This window comes from Dipodomys spectabilis, unplaced genomic scaffold (assembly GCF_019054845.1).
Source record: "Dipodomys spectabilis isolate Male_0828 unplaced genomic scaffold, ASM1905484v1 ptg000157l, whole genome shotgun sequence".
Lineage (NCBI taxonomy): Eukaryota > Metazoa > Chordata > Mammalia > Rodentia > Heteromyidae > Dipodomys > Dipodomys spectabilis.
Window position 1 is genome coordinate 8,178,251 of NW_024870834.1, and position 14,128 is coordinate 8,192,378.

General features: G+C 48.5%; 1 protein-coding gene across 9 annotated transcripts in view; it reads left to right on the plus strand.

Annotated features, from left to right (window-relative positions):
* The window catches only part of Foxn3 (forkhead box N3), a 371,707-nt gene that overhangs the window by 165,372 nt on the left and 192,207 nt on the right, over nt 1-14,128 (plus strand). For 7 of the 9 annotated variants that reach the window (XM_042692487.1, XM_042692494.1, XM_042692496.1 and 4 more), the window contains one exon: nt 11,264-11,820. In XM_042692487.1, the coding sequence (XP_042548421.1) occupies nt 11,278-11,820 (543 nt within the window). In that variant the 5' untranslated portion in view covers nt 11,264-11,277. Of the gene's footprint in view, nt 1-5,977; nt 6,098-10,726; nt 10,795-11,263; nt 11,821-14,128 lie in introns of those variants that run through there. The other 2 variants (XM_042692492.1, XM_042692488.1) reach the window with 2 other exon arrangements.

The following is a 14,128-nucleotide window of genomic DNA, read 5'->3' on the forward strand; positions in this document are numbered from 1 at the left end:
CGCTCATATGTAATAAATACTAATTTTTTACTTTTTGCTTTTATAATCCCCATACTGCATGCAAGTTTGTTGTGCAAATAGTGCACTAAGTACCTGGGTCCCCTTGTATGTTCCTGATGAATACTTCATATCCTCATCACAGCTCTGAAATGCTGGTTAGAGTTTGGATGTTGAGTATCCCCCAAAGGTCCATGTATTAAGACTTCATCTCCAGGATAAGAATTGGGAAACAGTGAAAAAGAGGGGGAGCCTCTTTAGTAATTGGGGTGGGGACCATGAGGTGAGTGGTTTTGCTCCTCCAACATGCCGTCTGACCAAGGCCTACAGCATCGGAGTCAAATGACGCAGACTAGAACCTGTAAAACTGGGAGCCCCTGACCCCCCCAATCCACCTTTTCTCTTTATAAGGAAATTTCAGGCATTCTATTATAGCAATGAAAAGATGAAAAGATGATGAAAACAGTGCGTATTGTTATATTCTTACCTTTCTTTTTTTTTTTTTTTAAAGTGGGTAGAGAGAATGAAGGCAAATACCTTGGCTGAGGTTATCCTGGCTAGCAAGTGGTGAAGTCTAAGTGAATCGTTCCTTCATACACAAGTGTGTGTGTGTGTGTGTGTGTGTGTGTGTGTGTGTGTGTGTGTGTGTGTGTATGTGACTAGTTAGCCACTACACTTCTGGTCTGGTATTAGGCTTTGTGTGTGTATTGGTGTCTGCTTTATAACTGTTTGCCAAGTCCCGAGGGGATACAGTTAATGTGTCAGGTATTGATACATTTCTTTTTGACCAGTGCCAACCTCTTCCCTCATTTTCTCCTAGTCTTTCTCCTCCCACCCCCCCTCCCCCATTTTTTAAAAATTAAATTTTTAAAAATTTTATTTGCCCTTCTAAGGTCCCTTCATCCAGCCCTGGGCATAGAGTCTCTAGATGCTTAATAAATATTTCTTGGAAGTGGCGCTGTGGCTCAACTGGTAGAGCACTGGCCTTGAGCTGAAGAGCTCAGGGACAGCGCCCAGGCCCAGAGTTCAAGCCCCACAACTGACCAAAAAAAAAAAAAGAAGCCTTGAGTGAAAAAGCTAAGGGCAGTACCGAAGGCTCTAGCTAAAGCCCCAGGACTCTCTCTCTCTCTCTCTCTCTCTCAGAGAGCATGACTAATAAGTCCAATGATGACCATAAGTTTTCCATTGTACCAACAGGTCAGGTTCTGGGTCTCTTGCTTTTCCTCAGATGGGAAGGAAGTGAGGAACTTTTTATTCACTGCAAACAGCATTTCATCTGGTACCTCAAGGATAGTCTTGGTCAGCCCATGTTTCAGGAGTTATATTTGATTTTAATCTTTCCCTTCTCATATTCAGTCACTTGACATATCACCACCCCCATTCTTCCTTTGAAAACTTTTGTTTTCATTTTTTTTTTTTCCCTGCCTCTGCTTGTTCTCAAATTCAGTGGATCTCCAAGTGTGGCTGCTAGACTTGCAGAGACATCACTTGAAGAGTGAAGAGACCTAAACCCTTAGGCCCTAGCCTAAACCTCTGCCACCAGAAAGTCTAGAAGGAGGTCATTTAGCTGCAACTAAACAAGCCCTCATCGTTCTGATGCACAATCCAATGTGAGGGTGGCACTGTCCACTGAAGAAGATTTGGAATATACAGAGAAGTAAGAGTGGGCAAAAATTATCCACACCCCTAACTATGAAGGTTATTTATTTACCATTTTCTCTCCAATTTTATAAAAACACATGTAAAACTGTGTGTGTATGTGTGTGTTTTAAGTCCCCTTTGTTTTTGTTGCTGGGATGGGGACTGGGCCCCAGGCTCTTATACATGATGAGCATGTGCTCCACCTCCAAGTGTGCGTGAGTGTGCGCGCAGTGTGTGTATGTGTGTGTGTGTGTGTGTGTGTGGTTACTGGCGCTTGAACTTTGCACTCTTGCTTAGCTTTTTCTACTTAAGATTGCACTCTACCACTTGAGCCACATTGCCACTTCTGGCATTTTGCTGGTTGAAGACCAGTCTCTCCTATTTGTCTCCTATTTGTCTGCTGGCTCTGGCTTTGCACCATGATTCTCAGCTCCCTGAGTATCTAGGATTACTGGCATGAGCTACTGGTGTCAGGCTCAAAATTTCTCTTCAATCCACTATCCCATTCATTTTTTGAATTCATCCTCTGACAGTGCAACTTTCTAGACTGAAAAGGATCCAGTGAACACTCTTGCTCTGTAAACATGGGAGTAGGTTCTGGCCATCCTGATATTCTGGGAGTTGGATGCTTGCTCTTATCCACTAATACGTACATATATTCTCCAGGTACAAAGACTTGGCGTCTTGAGGCTGGGAAGTTGACGCAGTGGTAGAGTGCTTTCCTTGCATGCATGAGGCCCAGTACCACATAAGCAGAAAGAGTTGGAAGTGGCACTTTGGCTCGAGTGGTAGAGCGCTAGCCTTGGGCTGAAGAGCTGATGGATAGCACCTGGCCCAGAGTTCAAGCCCCATGACCGACCCCTCCCTCCCCCCCCAAAAAAAAAAAAAAAAGAAAAGAAAAAGACTTGGCGTCTCTGGCTGCTAATAAAATGCCAGATACTTAGTACACACTCAGTAAAAATTTGTTCAGCAAATGAAGGCATTTCCTAATCCAGTCAAGTTATACTTGTTAAATCTGTTTGTGCCTTTCACTTCTCCTACCTGAAATTTGAAAGCACAGTTACCCCCTGGTATTTTTTCAATGTACACATGCCTGGGTTTCTTCCAAGCCCAGGTTCCCATATCTCTCCTGACAGTTGTTAGGTAGTTGTGGTGGGGAGAAGTCACATGACTTGGGATAAGCCAATCAGATTGTTAGCCTGAGAATTTGAACTATGAAGTGGAATTGCTGAAACAGCTGGGGATTGTGGGTGCTAAAAGTCATAAGGGTTCACATATGTGGCCATAGGCAGCAGCAGAAGCCAACGTAATTGCAGGGAGGAGCGGGGCAGGAATATAGAGAGATATAGGAATGGCATACCCTGCCTAATGATTCCTCAGTTCCACGTGGCCATTCTCTCTGAGGGGTCTTTGACCAGATCTGTCTCAAGCTTCCTCAATCTCAAAGATCTCTCAGGTCTTCCCACCTGCAGGGAGCTCACACTGCTTACTTAACCACTCAGTGGTCACAGCCTTCAAGGTGCTCAGCTGGATTGCCAGCTGTACACTTAACCATCCTCCCCCCAAAAAAAATAATAAAAGAGGAATGGAGTCCCCACACTGACTGGGGTTGACTAGTTAGAATTCAGATCTTTTGCTCTCCAGCCCAGATGGGGGCTGCATTCTGATCCCATTAAGTTGCCCCAATCAGAAACTAAGTGATTTCCAAATTGAGTTTCCCTTAGGAACCTGCTGTCCAATGCATTTGCAAAACAATAGTTTAAATGGCTCAGCTTGTTTATTTGAGACCTTGTGGGTCTAGAACACTTGTGGACATTTATTATTATCACTACTGGCCAGTTAAGAGGAAAATTGCAAATGGGATGTTTTTAAATGACAATGGGCCTTGCATCTTAAGTCCAGGAGTGTGTCCTAGAACACTGTTTATGTGAAATCATCAGGTGGAAGAGGCTACATTAAGCCAAAGCTCTGGCTGCACCCATTTCAGACTGGAAGACAGACAGCCGTGCAGAACTGTGTACCTTGTCTATCAGGTAGGACTGGTCCACCTCTTTCTCTTCAGAGTGACGCCTTCTTACTTCTCTTACCACATCTCTAATAGAGAGAAATTAAGAAATATGTGAATGTAAGAAACCAAAAACCCACAGGGAAAAAAAAAAGGCAACTTATTTAAAGAGCTTACCTCACCGGACCCCACCCTCTGCCCTGGCTTCTTGGGGCCCAAGCTTGCAGTTTCTGTTCACCCAGGATGACTGGGACAAACATGCACACTTTTAAGAATGACTTATTCCATATGTGGTCCCCTGGAGTCACATCCTTTTGAGCTCCAGTGAAAACAATGTACCATCTCTACTTGATGCTAAGAGATCTCTAGCTATGCTGTGAGGGTGGTTGGGGGTTGGGAAAGCTTGGACTGGGGGATGGGTCAAGACAGTTCTGGTCAGCTGTGCTGGGACAAAGGTTTTTTTTTTTAGGTGCACCTGTGGTGGGGTTTAAGCACTCAAGTGATCTGTGGATGGAGGGACAGTGCCCAGCACCCGCCTGGTTCAGGGGAGACTTAAGATTGTCTTGTTCTGGCATCAGTTATCAGTCCAGAACCTTGAGAACCTCTGGTGGCTGATCTAATTTGTCTCTGCCACCTGGTACCTTTTGCTTAATGACTGGGTGGGCCACAGGTTGTGTCGGTAATAAAAGGGGCCAGGTTGATGACCTTGGGCTACCCTGCCTTCCCTCAGAGTGGTCTCCTGACAGCTGGGCAGTGGGGAAGGCTTGAGTTCTGAAGGGGTGGTCCTGCTGCTACCACCACCGTAAAATTCTTCGAAGGGGCAACTCTCACGTTGATTGGGGTTTCTTTATTTTTTGGAACAAAAACTTTTCAGAAGCCTTATGCTATACTCTTACCCTTCCCTCCCCCCCTCCCCCCCTCGGCCTCCCTCCTTGATCTGACTAGGTTAAAGGGCACGGGATGGTGAAGGGGTTTCAGCCCTGGCTTGTGGCTGGGTGTTCCGCAATGTTCGGTGGCTGCTCAGGTGTGAGTGGTCGAAAGAGAGCTCTGGCTGTTTTTTTTTCCTGGACAGGCGCCCACCGATGGGCGAGCAGGGGAGTGGTGCTGTGCCTTCGTGCACGGGGCGGGGGAGGGGGGGGCAGTTGGGCTCCGCTTTCATCCTCTCCAAAGGCAACTGGTTGGTGTGGGGTGAGCCAGAGGGCGACCCTTCCCCGGAGGCGCCTGGAGACTGGGGGGAGAAGTAGCTGCGCCATTTGTAGGTGGCTGGCAAATTGCTAGCGCGTTGAAGGGAGCTCAGAATGTGTAGGAAAGGAGCCGCGCATTCACCCCAGAAGCTGGAGCTTTACTCTCCCTGCACTGGAAAAGCCCCAGCCGCGGGGGTCTTTTTTTGGGGGGGGGGAGGTTGCTCCCCTGCTCTGTAATGGCCACGCTTGCGCGCTGGGCCACCCGATGGCCGGGAGTGTGGCTACTGGCACGCAGAGGCTGGGGACCGCGGCGGGGCAGGGGGGGGGTGAGGGGGGATCTCCTCTCTCCTCTCTTCACCCCGGGAGCCTCCTCACATCGTAATTCTTTTTTATTTTTACTTTCGAGCCATGTAAGGCGCGCGCGGATGGGGTGACACGTTGCTGGCGGTCGCCAGCCCGTGTGGTCAGAGCCAGGGGAGGGGATGGGCCACGCGTGACCACGCGCCGTGGCCCCACCTGGCCCCTCCCTTCCCCCCCCCCCCGCCCTCGGTCAGTCGTGGCGTCCACGCGGGGTGGAAGGGGGTGGGCGCAGGCCTGTGGTGCGGCTGATCACGCACGGCCGGCCCCGCCCCGCCTCGGTCCCCGATTGCGCCGCGGGGGACTTGTGGGGGGGACCCCCGGTGCAGGGGCGCATGGGCGCGCGGGGAGGGGGGCGCGGGGAGCAGTGCCCCCCCCCCCAGTGGGGCCGTGCCAGAGCCCCAAGCCCGCCCGCCCGCGGCCGGCCCGGCCCGTGTTTTCCCTCTCTCCCGCTCCCTCCGCCCCCTCGGCTCCGTCCCCTCCCCTCCCTCCCTCCCCTCCCTCCCCGCGCTTCCCCTCCTCCTGCCTGGTCATGTGTCGCCTTTTTTTGTTTGCAGTGGAAACAATTTCTCGCTGCTCGGCGCGCCCCGGTCCGACGCGCCGCGGCGCGGAGGCGAGCGGGAGGCGGGACGGGGCGGGGAGAGCGGCGGGGCCGGCGGGAGGACGCGCGGCGCGCGGCGCTCGGCGGCGGACGGAACGCCCGCCGCAGGTCCCATGCCGCGCCGCGACCCCCGCGCCCCTGCCGCCCGCGCCTGCGGTCGCCCCCCGCCGCCTGCCGGCCCCGGCTCGCCACGCCGCGCCCGCGCGTCCTCAGCGGGGCCACCGAGCGATGCCCGCTGGGCGCCCGCGAAACTTTGTCGGCTTCGCTGAAGGGCAGCGGCGTCCCCGCGCCCCCGCGCCCCGCTCCGGCCAGGTGAGCTGCCCCCCTCCGCTCCCGTGCGGGCTGGGGGGGTCGTGTGGGAAGGGGGTGCCCGGGCGGGAGACTGGCCCCACGCCGCCCCGAGACCACCTCGCGGCTCTCGGAAGACGAGGGCCCCCGCTGATCTGGGCGAGGGCCGGGTAACTGGGGACTGGGGGGGGGTGGCCGGTTGGGGAGACCGGAGGCCCCCCTCCGCCCCGAAGCCGGGAAGTTGCCGGGGCTGGAGAGTTTCCTGCCCCGACGTGCGGGTTGTTTCTCGGTTGTGCCTCGGTTTCCGCAAAGACGCCCCAGAGGAACAGAGTTGGTATTGTCTGCCGGAGCATGGGATCCCCGCCGACCCGAGTCTGGAAGGGGGCGCCGGCCAAGTAGAGACCCCAAGATGAGAACCAGGCTCCTAACAAAGATCCCACCCGCCCCCCAACCCCCCCAAACTGTGCAAGCCTGGCACCCGCGGGGAATGTCTCCAGAGACCCCCGAGGCCCGACCCCTCCTCAGCCCACGTCTAGAAGCCCTTCTTGGGCTCTCCGGACGAGTTGGGGGGGACGGCGGGCTTTTATTGATTTGTTTTTAAGGCTCACCGCTGTGCGGCCAATAAAAGGTTTATGACATCTGACCGGCAGTGAAGGTATGCGAGCTCCGGATTGCCCTGAATTCGCGGAGAAGAGCAGTTTCCTCGTTGCTGGGCAACGCCGCTGATTGACACGGGACGCGGCCAATCGCTGCTCCCGCTGGTCCCCTTGAAATGTTTTTGACAAGTACAGTAGACTGAGCGGCGCGCGTGCGTGTGTGCGCGCGTGCGCGCACGGAGTGGGGCGGTCCCGCGCCCCCCACAAACTACACTGCCCAGCTCCGCTTGGGGAGCATTTCTCAACTTTTTAAAGTTCACATCGAACATCTGCTCAGAGCTGGGCCATAATGTCTTTGTCAGTTGTTTAGGGACATTCAGATTAGTAACCTAGAGATTAAGCTTTTCCTGCTCCATTTTCTCCATTAAAATAACAACTCTGCAATTCATTAAAAAAAAAAAAAAGGGAGGGTGTGTGTGTTGAGAACATTTCCAATAACGAACCCAAAAGTTGTAAAGAGGTCACCAAGTGAGTAACTATTTGCGTATCTGGTAGAGCAACTTCATTGGCATCAGATTAAAATGCTTGCCTAACTGTAGGGTCACATGATTCAGACATCTACCCCCCCCCCCCCCCAAAAAAAAAAAAACGAGGAAGAAAAGATTTGGCGAACATGTAGCTAGAGTGAAATAATGGAAAACTCCTCAGCAGTGGCTTCTGGAAACTGTTTCTTTTTCTTTCTTTCTTTTTGACATGGAACTATAGTAATCTGCTATGGACTACAGTGTTACTTTAAAACACAAGATTTATCGGGAGGGGAATGATCCCAAGTTATGCATAACCCCTCTTTTTCTGGATAGGGCTGTTTTTCTGTTAAAATCACATTGCCAGCAGTATTTGTTTAAAACAAAAGAAAACATGGAGAATAGCATGTTAGTTCCTTTGGGAAGCTACCGACAAATAAGCAAATTAAAAAGAAAGAGAGCAGCATGTTGTCATAGCAACAATGCAATTAAATTACTGTCAGCCATGATACAATTTTCCTGTTTGGAAGCACTGGAGACATATAACTTTCATTTGGAGCTAAAGTTGACTTCAGTGTCTAGGTGGTTCTCATTTATACTCTGTGGTACGGATAGACTCATAATCAGAACATTTTTCTGAAGGGATCTGAGTAACTTTGAAGCAAGCTTACTTTTATTCATTTATAAAGAAGTTAAGAGCCATATCAGGCTATATACTCTGTCGTGTCCCCAAACCTAAAGATGCAAGCTTATTTTATTCTTAAACATGGACTGTTCTGCCTGGGTTGGACTATGTTGCCTTCCAAGCTGGTTGCTTATCTACCTCTGCTTATCTGTGTGTGTGTGTGTGTGTGTGTGTGTGTGTGTGTGTGTGTTGAGAGAGAGAGAGGAGAAGAGAGGATGTTGTGTGAGTAGCAGTGAGTGTCAGTGTGTCAGTGTCAGTACTGGGGCTTAAACTCAAGGCCTGGGCACTGCCTCTTAGCTTTTTATTTTGCACTCTGCATCTTGAGCCACACCTCCGCTTCCAGCCTTTGGTGGATAATTGGAGATAAGAGTCTCATGGACTTTCCTGCTTGGGCTAGCTTGAAACCATGATCCTCAGAACTCAGGCTCCTGAGTAGCTAGGATTACAGGTGTGAGTTACCTGCACCTGAGACTTTATCTGCCTTAGGGTGAAGGATGGTGCTACAACCAACTGACATCCTTAGCTGATGAGTTGGTACCCACTTTATTCTTTTCCAGAATTCCATTCTAGAACTTTCTGCATGGAAGTAACAGTTATTACTGTAAATGGATATGTAGAGGCTTAGAATAATCATGTTTGCCTTTCATGTTTCGTTCATTTTTTTAGGTAGATATCTTGATCTTCTTTGAGGGAGAGGAAAACCCCAAGGCAGACAATCTTTTTATAAGCTAAGCCAAGCCCATTGGTTTAGCTCTGCAGAGTGGACAACTGTCCATCTTGCATTGAGTGCTAGATCTGAGAGTGGGAAAGCTTACTATATGTAGGGACCATTCTGTTTGTGGAGCTGCCGCCGCCTCACTCTCCTTTCTCATCAGATATTCTTTTACTGTCTGTTCTAGGTCATTGATAAAAATGAGGATGTGTGTGGTGGAGAGGGTAGAATTCTGTAACACTTTTTGTTGAGCTTGTTTTCCTGTTTTGATCAGGAGAGCAACTTTCTTCCTACCAATTCTAATTTTAGTTGTTTATCTTTCATTCCCATTTATTTGTTGAGTGCATGAAATTACTTGTAGGTGCAGTCTGCCTAATGAAATTTAATGTATTTCTCAAGTTGAAATACATAGAATTTCTGTCACCCTTTTTAAACTTGAAGATGAAATTTAAGTTGCAGTTTTTGAACACGAGTTTTTGTGCCTTTGATCATATAAAATATTATTTTTTGAAATGAATTCCAGGAAATGGAAGTGAGGTTTTTTTAAAAAAAAGTTTTATTTGGTCTTGTTTGTTCATTTCTCTCTCTTTGGGAGGAGGAGGGGCACAAAGGGTGTGACAAAGGGTGAACAAATGTAGCAGTAGTACTCTGCACACTACACTAAAAATGAACTATATAACTTGTTGGTGGGGATGGGAGAGAAAAACTGGGAGAAAAGAAAGGGTGACATTGTCCAAGAAAGTAATGTACCGTTGCCTGACTTAGGAACCTGTAATTGCGCTATATCACCTTTATTATATATATATATAGGTCGGTCATGGGGACCAAACTCAGGGCCTGGGCTCTGTCCCTCAGTTCTTCAGCTCAAGGCTAGCACCCTACCACTTTTGAGCCACAGCGCCACTTCCAGCTTTTTTTCTGCTTATGTGGTACTGAGGAATCGAACCCAAGGGCTTATGCATGCAAGGCAAGCACTCTACCACAGAGCCACCTTCCCAGCCCTATAATAACAATTTTTTTTAAAAGCCAGGTGTTGATTTCTCACACCTGTAATTCTAACTGCTCAGGAGGCTGAGATCTGAGGATAGTGGTTCAAAGCCAGCTGGGCCAGGAAAATTGGTGAGACTCTCATCTCCAATTAACCACCAGGAAACCGGAAGTGGTTCTGTGGCTCAAGGTGGTAGAATGTTAGCTGTCGACAGAAAGTTTGCACGGGAACAGTACCCAGGCCCTGAGTTCAAGCCCTGTGACTCACCAAAAAACAAGACAAGACAAAACAAAACCAAGCAGGCACTGGTGGCTTAGGTCTATAATCCTAACTACTCAGGAGGATGAAATCTGAGGATGGAGGTATTTAAATCCATAAGACTCTTATCTCCAATTAGTCAGTGCTATCCTTCATTAGAAAAAGCTAAGGGGATAGTACCTAGGCCCTGAATTGAAGCATCAGTACCAACACACACATACACACACTGGCAAGAAACAACCAAATAAATCAGTGGTATTTATGGCTACAGTTTTAAATTTCGAGGCCTTTATGATGGTCTTCATTTATGGAGATGGCTGAAAGTAATCTGAAATAATTGGCCTTCCCTCCCTCCCTCTCTCCCTCCCTTCTTTCCTTCCTTTCTGTTTTGATGGGAGAGTCAGTACCAGAGCTAAAAACTCAGGGCCTCACACTCAAATATTTTTGCTTAGAGCTATCACTTTGCCACTTTAGCCATGCCTTTATTTCTGGCTTTTGGCTGATTAATTGGAGATAAGAGTCTCAGCTCTCAGCCTCTTGAATAGCTAGGAGTACAATCCTGAGCTGGTGCATTTGGAAAAAAAAAATTGAGACAGGGACTTAGGCTGTCTTGAGACTTCCTGTGTAGCCCAGGTAGACCTTAAATTCAAAATCTTCCTGTCTTGGCCTCTCAAGTGTTTGGATTAGAGGTACACACCACCATTGCTGGCTAGTATATTCTTTTATTGCGAAGGATAAAAAACTGAGATGTGTAACAGAGCCAAAGGAGTTGTTTTGTATTGCATATATATTTTGCTGTTTATCATGAACCTTTAGAGAATTGTAAAGGTTATGTATTTGCATATAATGAATCTAAAGCAAGAGGAATAATTGATTTTCCCTGGTCACAGAGAGGAGCCATTGTGAAACTGCTAATTCTTCTCATGACATACCTGTACATGAAAGGTGCTGCATGCATGCATGTATGTATGTATGTATGTATGTATTTAATTTTTGTTCCAGTCCTGTGGCTTGAATTTGAGGCCTGGGCACTGTTCCTTCCTGAGCTGCTCTTTACTCAAGGCTAATGCTGAGCCACAGCTCCACTTCTGGCTTTTTCTGGGTAGTTTATATTAGAGATAAGAGTCTCACAGACTTTCCTACCTGGGCTGGCTTCGAACTGCAATCCTCAGATCTCAGCCTCCCAAGTAGCTAGGCTTACAGGCATGAGCCACTGGCGCCTGGCTGTCTTGTTTAAAGGAACATCAGGGCACTGTACCCTGTGCCTAAGTGGACTAAATTTTTTCTTGTGAATCGCTAGGTGGTTGGATTGTGAGCTTTCCTGGGTTCCTAGGTAGCTGAGGAGGCTGAGGGAATTAGGAGCCCTCCTAGCTGCCTTTTTCTGTGTTGGTTCACTTGTTCCTCATTTCTTCCCGTCTCTTTCCCAGGAGCCTTCACATAAATGGGTCCAGTCATGCCTGCCAGTAAGAAGCCGGAAAGCTCAGGAATCAGTGTGTCTAGTGGACTGAGTCAGTGTTACCGGGGTAGCAGTTTCTCCAAGGCCCTTCAGGAAGACGATGACCTTGACTTTTCTCTGCCTGACATCAGACTAGAAGAGGGGACCATGGAAGATGAGGAGCTCACAAACCTGAACTGGTTGCACGAGAGCAAGAACTTACTGAAGAGTTTCGGGGAGCCGGTCCTCAGGAGTGTCAGCCCCGTCCAGGACTTGGACGATGACACCCCTCCATCTCCCGCCCACTCTGACATGCCCTACGATGCCAGGCAGAACCCCAACTGCAAGCCCCCTTACTCCTTCAGCTGCCTCATATTTATGGCCATTGAGGACTCGCCAGCCAAGCGTCTGCCAGTGAAAGATATCTACAACTGGATCTTGGAACATTTCCCGTATTTTGCAAATGCACCGACTGGGTGGAAAAACTCAGTGAGACATAATTTGTCATTGAATAAGTGTTTTAAAAAAGTGGACAAAGAGAGGAGTCAGGTAAGCCCTTTTGTGTCTGCAACTGAATGGATTGGTGTTGGTGTTGGTGTTACAATTTAAGAGCTTTCTGCATTAAAACGGAAGCAGCGGTGACAAATGGATTTCGTTCTATTTATTAGCAGTGAACAACTTCTGTATTCAGCTTGCCCTCTTGGAGTTTGTGTCTGTTGAGGGGGGTCCCATCATTACACAACAGTGGTTGGCGGGTCCAATTTGTTCCCACGGTTGTTCAGCTCACTTTGGTGTTGCATCTTGCTGGGTGCTAGAGGCTCCCACTTGTAATTCTAACCATTCAGGAGGGTTAAAATCTGAGGATTGGAGCTCAAAGCATAAAAGTTTGAGTTTTTTTTTTTTTTTTTTTGTCAGTCCTGGGGCTTGAACTCTGGAAGTGGGCACTGTCCCTGAGGTGCTTTTGCTCAAGGCTGGTGTACCCTACCACTTGAGCCACAGTGCCACTTCCTGCTTTTTCTGTTTATGTGGTACTGAGGGATGGAACCCAGGGCTTCATGCATACTAGACAAGCACTCTACAACTAAGCCACGTTCTCAGCCCCAAGACTTCTTATTTCTAGTTAACCAGCAAAACACAAGAAGTGGAGATGGGGGAGGAGGGGCTCAAGTGGTAAGAGTACCAACCTTGAGTGAAAAAAAGCTAACAGGCAGTGACTATGATCTTGAGTTCAAGCCCCAGAACTGGCACAAAAGAAGGTTGAAGTTTTGACCATAAAGGTTGAGCTCTGCCCATTGTTATTGGCTGAGAGAAGACAATGTTCACATTTTGCTTTTAAGGCATGTAAAGAGGTGCCCTGGAGCTGGGATCTGCCAAACTAGAAAGCAGAACTGTGATGTCACAGAGTTAAAAATCCTTGCCAGGAAAAGTTCCCTCTACTGAGTTTTCTGTTCCTGTGTCTGTTCCTCTGCCTTTCCTCTTAAGGCTGCTGCTGTGTGTGGCTGGGGGTTTGGGGGAGTCTGTCTGCTTTTTGGCTTGTTGATGTTCAGGTTTGGACTAAAAATACTATTCAGAATGGGTCCAGGAGGGTTGGACTCGTTTATTTCTTTCTGTTCAAAAATCCCTTTCTCGTAGGGCGCCTGGTGACCCACGCCTGTAAACCTAGCTACCCAGGGAGGCTGAGATTTGAGAATTACTGTTTGAGGCCAACACTGGCAGGAAAGTCTGTGAGACTCTTATCTCCACTATCAGAAAAGCTGGAAATGGAGCTATGGCTCAAGTGGTAGAGCACTAGCCTTGAACAAAAGAAGTTCAAGGACATCACCAGGGACCTGAGTTCAAGCCCCAGGACCCATACAGACACATACATTAAAAATACCTTCCTCAGTACCCAAGAATATTCTAGCTGTCTTTGACATGGAAGAAGAGGAAGAAGAAGTGGAGTGGCTGTGTTTCTTCAAACGGGTCATGTTTGTCCATAATGCTGTCTGTAAATCAAAGTTTGAAAATGGGGAAATGAAGAGAGGGCGCAGGAGCCACGGTACCAGGAAAGAGGAAAGTTATGACCACCCGGAAGTCTTGACTTTGATCACTGGTGTGGGTGGTGCCTGGTTGGAGATAGCAGATATGAATATTCATGAGTCTGCTGTGCCCTTCCTTTCCCAGGTCCTTGTGTAGATGTTAAGGTGTACCTCTGTCAGTGAGGGGGAGAGTTGTGCATCAGGAGAGCCCTCTGTTGACCCCAGCCACTCAGGTCCCCCCTTTTCTCAGATGAGGGCATTTGGAGAGAAACCTGTGGATTTGGCTCTGAGTGCTTTTACGATCATTCTAGAACCATTGAAGAGATTCACTCTTGTAAAGTACTAGGTTGTAGTATTAACTGCTTCTGTATAGGCTGGTCCTTGAGGAAAGAAATGGAAGCAGTTGTAGACTTAGAATGTAGAGGAGGAGGAAGAGGGCTGGTCAGGACCCCCCCTTCTCCTTTTCCCCCTCAAAAGCGGCCTGTCACTGGTAAAGCCACAAAGCAAGGCTTGTAGTTTGGAGTAAACGGTTCTGCAAGCCACAGCATGCCTGTGTCTCTGGGTTTGACATAAAGCTGGTGCATATAAAAGTAATTTAGCAAATGCACACTCTGAAATGTTAAAGACAAGACCAACTCAGAAGGGGGCAGGGGGATTATTCACCACCCAGCCTTGGCTCACCTGGAGAAGCTCTCTCTGCCCTACCCCTCCCGTGTCCCGCCTGCATTGCATTCTGGGAGTCATGTTGGAAGGGTGCTTGTGTCAATCTGGGCAAACCCTGATACTGTCAGTGTGGAAAGGGAGTGTGGAAAGGGAGTGGCTTTATATTTTTGGACTTG